The sequence below is a fragment of the Myotis nattereri genome (assembly GCF_964212035.1).
Source record: "Myotis nattereri genome assembly, chromosome: 4".
Taxonomy (NCBI): Eukaryota; Metazoa; Chordata; class Mammalia; order Chiroptera; family Vespertilionidae; genus Myotis; species Myotis nattereri.
The window spans coordinates 34,509,229-34,526,907 of NC_138079.1; the positions used below are offsets into that span (position 1 = coordinate 34,509,229).

General features: G+C 38.2%; 1 protein-coding gene across 1 annotated transcript in view; it reads left to right on the forward strand.

Annotated features, from left to right (window-relative positions):
* ERBIN (erbb2 interacting protein) overlaps positions 1-17,679 on the forward strand; it is a 121,782-nt gene that overhangs the window by 61,514 nt on the left and 42,589 nt on the right. Inside the window, exons 7-14 of the mRNA XM_081090001.1 lie at positions 3,890-3,946; positions 7,077-7,140; positions 10,343-10,417; positions 11,015-11,159; positions 12,386-12,458; positions 12,763-12,892; positions 13,231-13,346; positions 16,171-16,240. Of these exons, the coding sequence (XP_080946127.1) occupies positions 3,890-3,946; positions 7,077-7,140; positions 10,343-10,417; positions 11,015-11,159; positions 12,386-12,458; positions 12,763-12,892; positions 13,231-13,346; positions 16,171-16,240 (730 nt within the window). The remainder of the gene's footprint in view (positions 1-3,889; positions 3,947-7,076; positions 7,141-10,342; positions 10,418-11,014; positions 11,160-12,385; positions 12,459-12,762; positions 12,893-13,230; positions 13,347-16,170; positions 16,241-17,679) is intronic.

The window sequence follows — 17,679 nt, forward strand, 5'->3', positions numbered from 1 at the left end:
GTGCCTTTATCTGGGAATCCAAATGGCTACCCTTTGGTCTGCAGGCTGATGCTCTAACCACTGAACACACCAGCAGGGCATGACAGTAGATCTTAAAAGTTCTTATCACAAGAAAAGAATTTGTGACTATGTATGGTGATGAATATTAACTAAACTTACTGTGGTGACCATTTTACAATATATACAAAGATGAAATAATTACATTGTACACCTGAAACTAGGATAATGTCAATTATCCTATACTAGAGGCCCCGTGCACAAAGTTTGTGCCGGGGGGGGGGGGGGCGGGCGGGAGCTCAGCCAAGCCTGTGGCCCTTTCACAGTCCGGGAGCCTTCGGGGGATGTCCAACTACATTTTTAAAAAATCACCTTGTACTTAATTTTCTTACTAACTCCTCCTTTTAAACACCCCTCACTGTCATATTCTGTTTCTTCTTTTTATTTAACTACTAGAGGCCCGGTGCACAAAAATTTGTGCACTTGGGGGGGGCGGGGAGGGGTCCCTCAGCCCGGCCTGTGCCCTCTCGCAGTCTGGGACCCCTTGGGAGATAATGACCTGCTGGCTTAGGCCTGCTCCCAGGTGGCAAGAGGGCAGGCCCAATCCCTAGGTGCAGCCCCTGGTCAGACTCAGAGCAGGGCCAATTGGGGAGTTGGGGCGCCGCCCCCTGTCATGCACAGAGCAGGGCGGATTGGGAGGTTGCAATGCCACCCTTAGTCACGCTCAGGGTAGGGCCGATTGGGGGGGTTGGGGCGCTGCCCCCTGTCACTCACAGAGCAGGGCCCATCAGGGGGGTTGGGGCTCCATACCCTGTCACACACACAGCAGGGCCGATGAGGGGGTTGGGGTGCCACACGCTGTCAGACACAGAGCCGCAGGGTGATCAGGGGTTTGGGGAGCTCCCCCCTATCAGGCACAGAGAAGGGCCGATCAGGGGGTTGGGGCGCCTTCCCTTCTCACGAACAGAGCAGGGCCGATAGGGAAGTTGTGGCCCCGCCCCCTGTCACACACAGAGTCGCAGGGCAATCAGGGGGTTTGGGCGCTGCCCCCTGTCATGCTGCTCCAGGGGCCAGGAGGCCTCGCGGTTCCGCTGATCCCAGTGCTGGGAGGCATATTATCCTTTTACTATATAGGATAGAGGCCTGGTGCATGGGTGGGTGCCGGCTGGTTTGCCCTGAAGGGTGTCCTGGATCAGGGTGGGGGTCCCCACTGGGGTGCCTGGCCAGCCTGGATGAGGCGATGATGGCTGTTTGCATCTGGTCACACCCCCTTCAGGGTGGGGGTCCCCACTGGGGTGCCTGGCCAGTCTGGGTGAGGGGCTGAGGGCCGTTTTCAGGCTGGTGGGTGACTGAAGCTCCCAACCACTCCTTTTTTCCTTTTTATTTTTTTATTCTTGGATTTATGGCTGTCACTGGAGCTGAGAGCCTGCTTTAGCTGTGAGACCTCGCTGCTGGAAGCAGGTTTCTGGCTTTGTTTACTTTCTGTATTTGAAACTTTGTTGCGACTCCAGCTCTGAGATCCCGGCGGACTGAAAACAGGTTTCTGGGGTTTTGTTTAGCTTCTATTTTTTTAACAATGTTTCTTAGCAGCTCAGAGCCCAGCAGCGGCAGGCAGGGAACGTTGGAGTCCTCCATCACTGAAGCAAGCAAGACTCCTGTTGGTGTCAGTAGCCTGGCTGCCGGCCGCCATCTTGGCTGGCAGTTAATTTGCATATCGCCCTGATTAGCCAATGGGAAGGGTAGTGATGTACAGCTAATTACCATGTTTCTCTTTTATTAGATAGGATTTTCCTGGCCTCACTCCATTTTAACATCCTTCTCTTTCCTGCTTTCTTTCCCTCCCTCCCTCTGAATCTCTCACAGCCCCTCTCCCTCCCTCCCTCCCTCCCTCCCTCTCTCCCTCCCTCCCTTTTCTTCCTTCATTCCCCGTGTCTGTCTCCTTCTCAACCCTCCCCCCTTACCCCCCATTCGCCTTTCCCTTGTGAGCCTGAACCCTGCCTCCCTCCCTCCTTCCCTATTATTACCCCCCTCCCCACCATGTTCACTGGTTTTCTCTTTTAAACCTTCCCCTTTTCTCTCTGGGACCTGCTTCCAGCCCCACCTGAGCGCACTTTGATATTAAAGCTTCCGTTCGGGGGGGCATTAACCCCCAGCCCAGGGCCCAGCCCCAGCCAGGCCTTCACCACTCCCCCTTCCCCAGCCTCCCCGCCACCGTCCTCCTCCCATTCCCTGCCAAGGCCACCCCAACTTCTAGTCAACAAAATACACTTAATGCGCCACCAGCCTAAGCCTGGCCAGTGTCTTTGGGGTCCAGCTCTCAGCGACAAAAGCGGTACCCTCCTTAGTGTCCAACTCCACCCCAGGTAAGCTGTGCCTCCCCTCCCAGCACAGGGCGCCCAGCCTAGCAAGGGTGGCTGAGACCCGCGCTGCCCGGGCGCTGCTGCCACCTAGAAGGCCTTGAACCGTCTTCTTCCTGCGTCTGGGCAGGGCTCCCTCTCCGTGCCACCTGTGCCCCACCCCTTGCTGGGCGCAATTGCTCTGCCCCCCGTGGTCACCACCCCTTCCCGCGTGCAGCCCTGCCTTTCCTTCCCTTTTCCATTCCTGCGTCTTTTTCTTGTTTCCTTTCTGTATTTCTGTTTCTCCTCTTGGCCTGTCTGCATGCAGGCCTGCCTTCCTCTCCCTCTCCTTTCTTATCCCCTCCTATCATATTCTATCCCACCTACCCCGGGCCTCACAGCTGCCTGAGCAGGGGGCAGGGATGCAGCCTGCTGAACGGTCATTACTCGTTACATGACAGCGTCCTGGGCAATTTGCATATTCCTCTATTATTAGTGTAGATGAGAAAAGGCTAATATGCAAATCGACCAAGCAGCAGAACGACTGGTCACTATGACGCACACTGACCACCAGGGAACAGACGCTCCCACATGAGGAGTGCCGCTCAGCCAGAAGCTGGGCTCACGGCTGGCTGGCGAGCACAGTGGCAGTGGCAGGAGCCTCTCTTGCCTCCGTGGCAGCGCTAAGGACCCCTCAATGGACATCCCCCGCAGGGTTCCGGACTGCAAGAGGGTGCAGGCTGGGCTGAGGGACCCCCTCCCCTCCAGTGCACGAATGTCATGCACTGGGCTTCTAGTATTACAATACAGAAAAAAACAGTTCTGGGTAGTATTGCAGCCCAATGACTACATTGTCATGCTCCATATATTTATAGATATAAACATATTTGTATATGCATCTATACATACACACACAGATAAAGGTTATATGCTTGTTGAATTCCTATTCTGTATCTGGCATTTGGACCACTTTTTATTTTTATTGAAATATATTTGACACATAACACTGTGGAAGTTTAAGGTATACAACATGTTGATTTGATACATTTACATACTGTGTAATGTCATTGCTATTGTAGCATTAATTAGCAACTCTGTACCACCTAATCTGCTCATTTTTCCTCTAAATTTATTGGAAAAAGCATCTTAGTAGTGCTGGAGGATATCTCCTTTTCCATGTCTCCTGTGTTCCCTTATGGTTTTCTCTCTAAGCCAAACTCTGGAGTTAAATTATTATTCAGAGACAGTTAATAATTTTGGGAGGTATTTTCACAGGCATAAAGTGCTCTAGGTTTGATATTTAGGAACAGTCACTTTGTGCTGTGAATATGTCTGGAAGTATTTACTCCCCTCCCCCCTCCAATAATTCTGAGGAGCAGAAATAGTCTTTTCTTCCTTTGTATTACTTTGTATTCCTGTGTAATTTTCAATACAGTATTCTGCATATTGTAATTACATAATAAATACTGATTGCTGTAAAACTTCAGAGTATGATATTAATTTGTTAATTCTTTGTCTTTGTCATAGATGCTTGATTTTTTTTCTTTGTTTTGCAGATTAACTAAACTCCAGATACTAGAACTTAGAGAAAACCAATTGAAAATGTTGCCAAAGTAAGTACAGGTGCTATGCTTTCTAAAATTTAATTTAGAATTTTTAATTCTTAGGTCCTTAGAGGAATATTAACTTTTTAATATCTGAAATACAAGTGCAAGTTATTTTTAAAAACTGGCATTTGTGGTCATATTTATATTAGTTGTGGTCAATGTATAAATCTGTGCATCTGTATTTGGCATTTAATAGTGATTTCATAGTCTCTGGAACACAGTCTTGTGACAGAAGTCAAAGTAATAAGTATGTAAAACTTGCTTGAGCCCCAAATAAAAGTCCTAATTCATATACCAGAACTCTTACATGGTACTCACTAGAGAAATTCAAAGGGTCTTCATGTGAAGTCTGATAACTATAGTTCTAAGAGCCTGTCTGGTTTTTCAGTCTATTGTAAATGAGAAATGTGGTGGAGGGCCCTCTACTGGTAAGCGAACATCAAAAAGAGATGGCAGTCCAAGAGCAAATAAGATAAACAGATCTACAAATTCAGAATACACTGTGTAGTCTGTTCGTTTGTTGTAGAAATGTCGTAAAACACTCTGAATTCATTGCTATATTTTTTTTACAGTTTAGGCATTGGCAAACTATAGTCTGTGGTTAAATCTGGCCCACTGCTTATTTTTGTAAATAAAGTTCATTGGAACCACATTCATTCATTTTCATATTGCTTATGGCTGCTTTCGCTCTGCAGTGGTAGTGTGGAATAGTTGTGACAGAAATTACATACAAAGATTAAAGTATTTACTATCTGCCCCTTTATAGAAAATTTTGTTGACTCCTATTACAGTTTGTTTGTCAAAAGTTAATTGTCACCTCTTCAGAGAAGTATCTGTAGTTCCCCAGGAGTTAGTTGTTCTGTTTACTCGACTCTGGGCACCGTGTTTACTTAATTGTTATGACATTTACCACAGTAGTCCCATTTTTTTTTTTATACATTTCACTCCCTTCTTACCTGACCAGCATATGTAAATATATATCTTGTACTCATGTATTTATATCTTCCTCCTTCCCCTACCCCCACGACTATAATCTTTGAGGGCAAAGAGCATATCTAGTTTTAATTCACAAAAGACATTATATATTAGTTCAGTAATTGTTCAGTGCAAGAATGAATGGCATTTTATAGTGATAGTTGTGATTATAAATTAAGTGGGAATTAAAGTGGTGAGTATAAATTACAGTGGGAATTAGACTAAGGTTTAAATACGTTACATATTTGGTTTTTGTCATTGTCTCCTTAATTCAAAACTTGACTTTTTTTCTAAGAGGTTTGAATAATCAAAATGTAATTTATTTACTGAAATAGCCTACAGTTAATATGATCTATCTGATCATAAGGAATTCACTGATTTTAACTCAGTGAATTTTAATGCCTTAGCTTCAAATTTGCAAATACAATTTTTTTCTGTTTTGTTTTGTTTTTAAGACTTATGATTAGAACCTTTGAAGCTTTACAAACTCAAATCAAAGATCAATGGGAAAATGCCCTAACCGGTTTGGCTCAGTGGATAGAACATCGGCCTGCGGACTCAGGGGTCCCATGTTCGATTCCAGTCAAGGGCATGTAATTTGGTTGCGGGCATATACCCAGTGGGGAGTGTGCAGGAGGCAGCTGATCTATGTTTCTCTCTCATCAATGTTTCTAACTTTCTATCCCTCTCTTTTCCTCTCTGTAAAGAATCAATAAAATATATATTTAAAAAATCAGTGGGAAAGCTGTTTTAGATACATAGTCAAGGGAAACTTAATACCATCTTAATAGTGGAGGGCATGTACCACGAACACAGAGGATGTGTATTTTTCCTTTGAGACAGGAGAAGAGAAGATAAAAATGAATTAAATACAAAAGAATTTTAGAGGTAAATAGGAGGAAATTTGAGGGATATTGTTTCTACTTTCTCTTTGAAGTGGGAAGCTGGATCTTAAATGAAAAGACTTGAAAATGTAATAAAAATGAAATTGTGTGTCTTAGGTAGATTTTTGAGGTGTAGGAGTAGGACCAAAATTGCCAGTAGTAGCTAGCTACAACAAGTTCAGATGGGGATGCTTTTAGGACTTGACATTACATTTCCTCTTTTTAGTGCATATATGTGGCATTCACATTTTCTTAAATCAGTTTTAAAATAACTTTCTAAGGATGCCATTTGTAATTTTTCTAATGCATTGCTTCTCTTATTGTTCCTTCTTTTGTAACCTTCCCTTGTTGATATGATTAATTGATACATGTGAATTTTCTGTTATTTTGTCACAGCCCCTCTTTACTTTTCTGAAATGTCCACCTGATACAGCATTATGGACCAAGGAATTAAATATCATAGCATGTAATCTTTCTTGAGAAAGATCCTGTAAATACCTTTTGCATTGTTATGAAGCGAACTAGAACTGCCTTATAGGTTTCCTGGGACAAAGACAGATAAGAGTAAGGGAAGTGAATTGTAGTACCTCGTGGTACCTGAAAACAGACTTCAGTAAATCTAAGTTAAATAAAGCAGCTTTGAGAAAAATTGGTTTTGTGAGATAAATTAAATTAGAATTGATAGAATGGCATATTTGAAACAGAGGTGTTGGGGAAAATTAGCTTTCTCTAATGTTAGGTCTATAACACAGTGACATTACAATTATGATATGTGTTTTATATTTTTTCACTAAAAAGCCAGAGAAACATTTGTTAATTTTACTTACTGTTTCTTATATGTTAAATTTCCAGACATGATAGAATTGCACTTGCACATTATCTTTCATACTGAATTTTTACTGTAACTTTTCTATGTTTAGAAATACCATTGTGCTTCAGCTACCTACAGTATTCAGTACAGTAACATGCTGTATAGGCTGTAGCCTAGGAGCACAAGGCTGTACTATATAGCCTATAGATGTAGTAGGCGTAACTATCTAGATTTGTGTAGGAATACTCTGTGATGTTCAAACAGTGACCAAATCACCTAACATTTCTCAGAACATATGTCCGTCATTAAGTGAGACGTAACTGTACTTTTTTTTTCTTAGAAAATTATTCAACATATGAAAACCTATACACCAGTAGAGATTACATGTTTTATATTGTTCATTTGAAAACTTCCATGTAGTTGATATTTTTGTATACTTAATTCTTTATTAATCCATTGTGCACAGAACCATGAATAGACTGACCCAGCTGGAAAGATTGGATTTGGGAAGTAATGAATTCACAGAAGTGGTAAGTTCTCAACAATCTTACTGTCCATAGTCTTATATTTCATCAAGAACAAAATGTGAAAATTAATGTATTCTCTGCATTTTTCAAGTATGAAATTGGGTAAAGATAAACACAATTTTGAGAGACAAGATATGAAAGTTCTCAACAGGGAAAATTAACCAGATAGAAACATTTGACAGGAGTGAGGATAAAAAGTAAAATTAATGAGAAACCCATGTACAAAGGTAACCAAAAGTTTTTAGGCATAGGGAGTAGAAAGTTTGAAAGATTGTAAGGGAAAAACAAAGTTTCATCAGACTAGAATGCATGAGGCAAAAGTGCTACTTCTGGTCAAAAATAACTCTCGGGGGTATTGCTTAGGAATTTATTCAGTGCTAAAACTGAATAAATTGTACTTAACAGCTAAAGGGGAAATATTGAGTGAAACATCTGTTATTGTTGAGTTGGTAGTGAGATCTCTGGATTATGTTTTTGCTTTGTATGGTAAGTGTACTATGATACTGAATGAAAAAGGAAAGGAATATGTAAGCAGTTTTTTAGCTTTCGTCATTTTTCCAAGAGAACTCAGAAATTTGCCAGATATATTTTTTGAAGAAGTTATTAAAAATGTTTACATTATGTCTGCAAGCTTATTTTTTTTTAAATTGTGGTAGATTTCAAACGATAGTGTTGAGAACAAGAATTCTGCAGCACTGCCAGCTGCATGATTGCCCTGTGGGTATTGTTTTGTACATTTGCTCACTAAATACACTCAGCTTCTCAGGTTTTGGGTACCTCATTTTATTTTAATGACTCTTTCATATTCTTATATTTTAATTGAAGGTAATTTATGATTGGCTTTACTGTGTGTTTTGGAAGACTTTACTGCTTGTGAAAAAATACATATTCTGTGCTTCCCAAATTAACTGTTGTACTCTCTCAATATATGTTTTATATGTATTAATCTATTTCCATATTAACTGTTTGAAAATTCTTAATTATTGTTTATTTTATGAATTGGAGCAGCATTCAAAAATCATTAATTTTTCACCCTAGCCGGTTTGGCTCACTGGATAGAGTGTTGGCCTGCAGACTGAAGGGTCCCGGGTTTGATTCCAGCCAAGGGCATATGCCTGGGTTGCGGGCTTGGTCCCCAGTAGGGGCCGGGTAGAAGGCAGCCAATCAATGATTTCCTCTCGTCATTAATGTTACTATCTCTTCCTCCCTCTCCCTTCCTCTCTTAAATCAATAAAGAAATACATTTTTTTAAAAATCATTAATTTTTGTATCATTTTGGTCTTCCAACTATATATATATATGTGTATATACACACACACACACACACACACACATATACACACTAATAGAGGGATATGCAAATTTTCCGGAACGCCATCACGTAACTACCAATCGGGACGGGATGGGGCGGGGCTGTAGCAGAGAACTCTCAGCACATCCGTGCCGGGGGTCCGAAGGATGCGGAGAGGAAGGGAGAGCAGATAGGCAGTTAGCGGGATCAGGCCAGGAGGAGAGAGCAGATAGGCAGTTAGGGGGATCAGGCCAGGAGGGGAGCACAAATAAGCAGTTAGGGGCATCCGGCCAGGAGGGGAGCGAAGATAGGCAGTTAGGGGGATCAGGCCAGGAGGGGAGAGCAGATAGGCAGTTAGGGGGATCAGGCCAGGAGGGGAGAGCAGATAGACCCATCAGGCCAGCAGGAGAGCAGTTAGGGGCATCAAGCAAGCAGGCAGGTGAGCTGTTAAGAGCCAGTGGTTCCGGATTGTGAGACTGATCCCGGATTGGAGAGGGTACAGCCCGGGCTGAGGCACCCCCCTGCACCCCTACCCCCCATGCACAAATTTCATGCACCAGGCCTCTAGTACTTTTTAAAAAAACATACTATTAGAATTATAACAGGTAAAGCTCAAAAGGGAACTTTAAAATATCCATGTTGTACCTAGAATTCTTACCTATATTTATATGTTAAACGTAAATTGGAATGATGTGCCTTTTATCTATTACTCTTGTTATTATGGTGATTAGATATGTTGGTACTTGATGCCATCACAGTGTCATTGATTGGACACAGGTTTGTGGGGTGACAAATATCTTTGAAGGATGAATTCAGAAGAGCTTCCAAGGGTGAATGCCCACAGTCAAATTTTGCTTGAATACCAAGGACCACTACAGCTCTTTGATTGATCTTTTGGGCCCTCAACATTACATTATAAACAATCTTCCACCATGTAATTTCTGGGAGTTTAAAATAACTGAGCCACTCAGCTGGTTAGAGTGTCATCCGTACACCAAAAGGTTGTGGGTTTGATTCCCAGTCAAGGCACATACCTAGGTTGTGTGTTTGATCCCTGGTTGGGCCACGTATGGGAGGCAACCAATTGATGTTCTCTCTCCCTTCCTCTCTCTCTAAAAATAAGTAAAAGCATATCCTCGGGTGAGGATTAAAAAATAGTAATCTATAATATAATAGTAATCCTATATAATAAAAGGCAAATATGCAAATTGTCCCCTCAACCAGCAGTTCGACTGAGAGTTCAACCAGGGGCTGGTCCCTTCTCCAGCTGGACCCCACCCATGCATGAATTCATGCACCAGGCCTCTAGTCTATAATAAATAAAGTATAATATGCTAATTAGATCAGACGTCCTTCTAGATAAAGCCGGGGCTGCGAGGGAAGCCCGGGTGCTGGCAGCGGAGGGAAGGAAGGCCTACTCTTGCACAATTTGTGCATCGGGCCTCTAGTAAGATAACAGAATGTGCTTATCATGTGATTATGCCGTGGTTTACTTACCTTTCCCTTATTGGACATTTAAGATGTATGTTGCCCTATTTCTTTTTTTCTTTCCTCTTTTTCTTAACAGCCTTCATGTTTTTACAGGTAATGATTGAGAGAAGCTTTTTATTGTACTCTTGAAAGCAGTGGCACTTATTTTTATTTCTTTATTGTATAAATATATCTATTATGTAATCAAAAGCTTACATGAATGTTATTCAGTCTGCTGTTAGGGATTGTCTATCTTTGTGTTCTCCTGTAGTTGTAATATAGTAGAAAGGCTTGACTCTCAGCTCTGCTTTATTTCCTCCTCAGTTTTTTGTTTTAAACTAAAAGTTGTCATTAGACATTTCTAGGGGCTTCCCCCCCTCCCCCCAAATAAAAACATTCAAGTAAATAATTGGATTCCCTCCTCTTCCTTCTAACTCCAAACAGCCTGAAGTACTTGAGCAACTAAGTGGATTGAAAGAATTTTGGATGGATGGGAATAGACTGACATTTATTCCAGGGGTATGTATATCAAATTTTAAATGGCTTTCCTTACTGCTCTGTATCCTTTACAGTTTTATTAATTGTATATTTTCAAATCATTTTTACTTGGTGAAAATATGGGTGGTTATTTAATTCTTAATAGTATTAAATAGTTATAAAGAATTTTTTTATTGTTAACACATAATTAACTAAAACCAGAAAATTTTCACAATAAACTTTTGTAAAATAGTCTTTTTTTAATACCATGCAGTGTGCCCTTCCCAGTGGTTGCAATTGACTTTGTAACCTAATTCACTTTGCCCATGGAATTGTTCGAGTATTTTCCATGTAGTTTCTGTTTTATCAACTGACATTTTGTTCATTCCCACACCTAAAGAATAAGAATCCTTGTGTGTGTGTTATCTCCATTGTCACTCTGCTGGGCTAAAATTAGTAGAAGCTCTTAGCTTTATTACTGAATACATAACTAATGGTACTTTTTTTTTAAATTATGAGTTTCCTCTTTCATATAAAATATTTAATTAGAGCGTATAACTTGGTATTAGGTCCATTACCTAAACGTTTTACAGATCATTTATTGTTGATAGTCATTCGATCTTCTTTTTTTACCTACAGTTTATTGGTAGTTTGAAACAACTCACATATTTGGATGTTTCTAAAAATAATATTGAAATGATTGAAGAAGGAATTTCAGCATGTGAAAACCTTCAAGATCTCCTATTATCAAGCAATGCACTTCAACAGCTGCCTGAAACTATTGGTTTGTATTGCTTTCTAGTTCATGTAATTAATTTTTAGTAATGTAAAATCTGAGGAATTAAGTTTTTGCCATTGTTGAGATAGTTTTACTGTACTGCTGAAGTCACAAATCTTACTTGAATTTTTCCTAATTTACTAATAATTTTTCCTAATTTACTCCTTTGTTGACATTACTGTATTTTTATTTAAGGAAATGTCATTTTTATTACTGTAATAAAATTTAGTGTTTTAAAAAAAGGTTAATTGATCCAAACTTGGTTGAATTCTTGGTCGTAGCCCTTAACCTTATAACTTTTTTTCAGTCTTACTTCATTTTAGACCAGGCGTGGGCAAACTTTTTGACTCGAGGGCCACAGTGGGTTCTTAAACTGGACCGGAGGTCCGGAACAAAAGCATGGATGTAGTGTTTGTGTGAACTAATATAAATTCAAAGTAAACATCATTACATAAAAGGGTACAGTTTTTTTTTTTTTTAGTTTTATTCATTTCAAACGGGCCGCAGTTTGCCCACGGCTGTTTTAGACTCACAGCCACAAGAGACCAGTTTAGCAAATTTTATGAGTCTGTTAATTCGTCTAGTTGCTTGTCTGATAATGCATCAAGGAATTAAATTATTTTGATTAAAGAATCAAAAAGTTAAATCTTGGCTTCTTTGTGATGTGTAAATATAAAACTAAAAAATATTTTTACGTGTTTTTCAATTGAGCTACATAGTCTTTTTTAGCTCAGGTTACATTTTTTAAATTCCATAATTTATTCAGAATGTTTATTTTAAATTAAGCTACATTTTCTTCCTTTAGTATTTGTTATACATAGAATACATAGAATAGTTTGTTACACACCTATGAAGGCTACCTTCATACTACCATTTCTTTAATTCATTAATAACACAAGTTTGTATTACATGTTTTTACTGTGCATGGCATTGTTTTAAGGAGGAGAACTATAACCGTGAACCAAGCAAACAAAAAGTCCCTACTCAAATGATGCTTACATTTCAGAGGGGGTTAATAAGTAAATATACACTAATGTTAAGAGGTAATATGTAGGTAAAAATTGAAAATATATGGTAAGGAAATAGAATGAAGGGGTTTGTGTAGTATTGCCAGGTTGATTAAGAAAATTTTTTATGATTAAAGTCAAATGTCATTTGTGTTCACATTGACTGTTGGTTGACTTGCTTATAGTTCAAGCTGGAAAATTGTGTATTATTTCTTCTCTCAATAGGTTCATTGAAGAATGTAACAACTCTTAAAATAGATGAAAATCAATTAATGTATCTACCAGACTCTATTGGAGGGTAAGATTTTTGTGAATTAATAAAACTAGAAGACTTTACTTTCAATTCAGCATGCCATATATATTTTAAGATAATTGCATAAATAGCATCTAAAGGAGATTTCATAAACATTTAAAAAAGCAACTGATTGCAGGTTGGGTATATTTATAATAAAGATAAATCGATTTTTTATTGGTGAAGTTTATCTTAGTGGAGACAGTTTTGCTAGTTTCATTAAAGTCAAGTTCAAAAGTTCCTAGGTTCTTAAGTTTTGGATTATATATAAGAAATATTTTTTAATGCATGTTTTCTTTCTTAATTAAAGGTTAGTATCAATAGAAGAACTGGATTGTAGCTTCAATGAAGTTGAAGCTTTACCTTCATCTATTGGGCAGCTTACTAATATAAGAACCTTTGCTGCAGATCATAACTATTTACAACAGTTACCCCCGGAGGTACTGTATTTTGACTTTCTTTTGAATTTTCATTTTTTTCTAATTATTTATTATAGGTATCTAGTATGGTTTTATTTTCTTTCAGAAATAATTACGTAACTAAGTTATTTTTTTAGCTACATTGGTTTACAAGAGATACCAAAGATACTTTTCTTCATACATGAAAATTGATAATTGAACATATAATTAATAAAGGGAAAATGTAAAATTAATAAAGGGAAAATATAATTTACTTTTATAAATGAGAAGAGTCTTTTTCATAACTTTTGAAAATATTTTACTTATGTCTGTTTAGCAGAAAGCCAAATTTCTGATCTCCAGTTTTATGTTTCTTTCAGATTGGCAGCTGGAAAAATATAACTGTGCTGTTTCTCCATTCCAATAAACTTGAGACACTTCCAGAGGAAATGGGTGATATGCAAAAATTAAAAGTCATTAATTTAAGTGACAATAGGTTTGTAATATGTATTTATTGGTTTGTTTATAGAAGACATTGATTAGATAAAATTAAAGTTTCATGCCCTAACCAGTTTGGCTCAGTGGATAGAGTGTCGGCCTGCGGACTGAAGGGTCCCAGGTTCGATTCTGGTCAAGGGCATGTGCCATGGTTGCGGGTACATCCCCAGTGGGAGGTGTGCAGGAGGTGGCTGATCGATGTTTCTCTCCCATCGATGTTTCTAACTCTCTATCCCTCTCCCTTCTTCTCTGTTAAAAATCAATAAAATATATTTTTTAAAAAGTTTCACTATATATATATATATATATGCATATATATATATATATATGATAGGAAATCTAATACATGTTCTTTTTATATATATTCATTTTTATTTTTTTAATATATTTTATTGATATTTTACAGAGAGGAAGGGAGAGAGATAGTTAGAAACATCGATGAGAGAGAAACATCGATCAGCCGCCTCCTACACATCTCCTACAGGGGATGTGCCCGCAACCAAAGGTACATGCCCTTGACTGGAATCGAACCTGGGACCTTTCAGTCCACAGGCCGACGCTCTATCCACTGAGCCAAACCGGTTTCGGCTATACTCATTTTTAAATAGAATTTTTATCTGAAATGATCTAATTTTACCAGATTTTAATCATACTGTTGTTATTTGTCACAGTTCTTTTTTTCTTATGTTTTTATTGATTATTAAAGAGAGAGGCAGGGAGAGGGATAGAGTGATAGAAACATCAATGAGAGAGAAACATTATTGATCTGCCACCTCCTGCACACCCCTAGGAGGGACGGAGCCTGCAACCCCTGAATGGCCATCGAACCAGTGATGTCATGGTTCCTGGGTTGATACTCAACTGCTGATCCATACCAGCTGAGCTTCATGGTTCATTTTGTGTTTACTTTAGTTATGCAACCTTTATTCTCTCCTTTATAGCAACCTTTTCTATTCCTAAAGTCAGATCTTCAGAACCTTAATACTGCTGTTGAGCAAAGCAGCTTTTAATGTAATCTGCTTTTTTGTATTTTTCTCTGCAAAGGTGTGATTAGACACCCATCATATAGCTTGGACGATATAGCCAAGGTGTAGAGCAGGTAGATCACTAGGGCTGCTAAATTGTAACAAAGTTTAAGGTAAGAACAATAATTTTTCCAGAGGTAAAGATAAAATACAGTAGTCCCCCCTTATCCATGATTTCACTTTTTGCGGTTTCAGTTACCTGCGGTCAATTGTGGTTTGAAATATTTAATGAAAAAGTGCCAGAAATAAGCAATTTATAAGTTTTAAATTGTGTTCTGTTCTGAGTATCATGATGAAATCTCATGCTGTCTCACTCTGAGCATGAATCATCCATTTGTCCCTCATATCTACACTATATAAGCTACTTGCCCTGTTGTTGATCACTTTGTAGCCTCTTGTTATCAGATCAACTCTCACCGTATCACAGTGCTTGTGTACATGTAACCCTTATTTTATTTAATAATGTCCCCAAAGCACAAGAGTGAGGCTGGCAATTTGGATATGCCAAAAAGAAGCCATAAAGTGCTTTCTTTAAAGGGAAAGCTATGTATGTATTGGGGGTGGGCAGCAGGGAGGAAGTAAATATAGGGTTTGGTACTATCCTTGGTTTCAGGCATTCACTGGGTGTGGGGGTGGGGGGTGGAACTTACCCTCTGTGGAAATGGAAACTTCTCTAATGATAAAAGAGTGTTTCTAGAGCAGCCGTGGGCAAACTACGGCCCGCGGGCCGGTCCGGCCCATTTGAAATGAATAAAACTATTGAAAAAAAAGACCATACCCTTTTATGTAATGATGTTTACTTTGAATTTATATTAGTTCACACAAATACTCCATCCATGCTTTTGTTCCAGCCCTCCGGTCCAGTTTAAGAACCCATTGTGGCCCTCGAGTCAAAAAGTTTGCCCACCCCTGTTCTAGAGCATTTTTACATTTTGTTTTCATAGTTTCTTAACAATCCTATGAAATAGTATAACAGGTATTCCCATTTTGTAGAGGAGAAAATTAAGACTCAGATTTAATGACCTTTAATGAAAACCCAGTTTTCTGACTAGATAGGATATTCTGACTTCTATTTTTTTAAAGAATAACCACTGCCTTAAAAAAAAAAAAAATCCTTGTTTTAGCCCATACATTGTACCCTAAAACTAGGGCCCTAAGTTCCAACAAATTGCCTTGGAAGATGGGTACAAAAGAGTAGATAAGTGTAAGACAGAAGGTTTAAGTAGACATTCTATTTAAATAGGATTCTATTCTAATTTAGCATTCTAATGAGTTTTATATTACTTTGTTTTTACTTGTTATATTGTTAAAACAGTCCTCTTGAATATGAAAGTGCTGGCTTACAATGAAATATAGATCAGTGCAGTTTCTATAACAAGCTGTCACTATGAGTGCTTCCTATAACAGAGTTTGTTCTCTAAATACAAATAAAACATCCAAAGCAGTTTTATGAGACATTGCTTAATGTGTTCTTGTCTTTTCATGAAGGTAGGGATAGGTAATATTATTTCTTACTAGATAATTTTTTGAGGTTATTGGATTATCCATCCCCCCCCCCCCCCCGACCAAATTGATTCAATTGAAAAATTGTATCTTAAAAACTTATTCCTATAAAACTGAAAAATATTTTGTTTTAGGTCCCATTCAAAGACCTATATTGTTGTTTTTTTTCATGAATTAGCTACTTTTCTCCTATTTTCATATGCAGTAACATAGCATTTTTTAGAAGACCGAGTTATTTTCATTTTAGCATTTCTCATGTTAAATTTTAATTTTTGTTTGTATATTTTCCCATAGGTTAAAGAATTTGCCCTTTAGCTTTACGAAGCTACAACAGTTGACTGCAATGTGGCTCTCAGATAATCAGGTGAGCATTCTGATTTTGTAAATTACTGAAGTTTCAATTGTAAACAGTTATGTACTCTAATTTACATAGTATTATTTGAGAGCAGTTATACTGGTGAACACACGTAAAAACATATTATACATTAAAGAAAACCTTAGAAAATATTTAGATGCAGATAACTTTAGTGAAATATATGTAGATTTTTAAATAGTAAATTCTTTTGGACTTGTCTGATCTATTAAAAAAATATATTAGGTTAGGAGGTCCGACACAACACTCCCTAACTTTTTAGTTTTTATAGTAATTCTCTATGGCATATATCTGTAAAAATTTGATATTTTAAATTATACTTCTAATTAAGCACTTTCACATACCTTAAGGAAGTGTTTCTAAGGGATTAAGAGTCATATCTTGGGCTTTTCTTTGTTTGGCAAACATTTATTGAAAGCCTACAGCAGACCACAAACTATTCTGGGAGCAGGAGATATATTGGTGAAGCAAGTACTCTTCTTACGTCCTTATTGAGTTTACATTCTAATGGGAGACAAATATCTGTGTAATGTTTCAGAGCTAAAGAAAAATCTTGATGGGAATTAGAAGAATATGAGGGTTGAATATACTATTTGCTGATTTTTCTCATAAAATAAAGCTTAGTATTTGACTTTCAGCGATGCCTTATAATAATTTATCTAAAACTATTTAGATACACTGGTCTCATGAGGTATTTATAAGTTCAGTAGTGACATTTGCTTCAGGGACTGTATTATGTCTCTCTTTTGGAGTATATTAACAACCCTGTTGTGTACTACAGTAAAGAAATCCACTTGTCTGTGTATCAGGATTCTCCAAACTTCTTAACTGAGGATCCCTTTCCACCTACCTCTTATTAAAACCCTAAAAGTCTTAAGTTGATGTTGATCCACATTTATGAATCGGACTGTAGTATTTACTTGTTCTGAAAATTAGGAAAGGAGATATTAAAATGACGATATCTTTGTTTTTATTAGAGCTTGAACACAAGTGTGTCCATATATTTGGTGCTCTTGACTCTCTGATCTTTCTTAATTGAATTACTTACATTTGAACCTGATTTGAAATTTTGCAGCTGGATTCATTGACATAACTCCCGATCTTGGAGACTCTTAGACTGTTAGTAAAATAACACTATGGTGGATAAATTATTGCTAGCAGATTATGCCAGGTGACTCAGTTTAGTGAAATTATCTAGTATCTAATATAGTTTCTTCATATTTGCATTGTTCTATTCTTGCTTCCACTTGTTAATTACTTTAATACAAAAATTATGGTGATGAGGGTCTTGTGTTTTTCTCACTTTGACAAAATAGTAAAGTAGTAAATAGTAAAACATATTTACAGAGCTATAAAACCTCCCTAACAGTGTGACCCAGATGTTTTACTATAAAAGAACAAAGTATGGGGGAGAAAGTATGTGACAATGG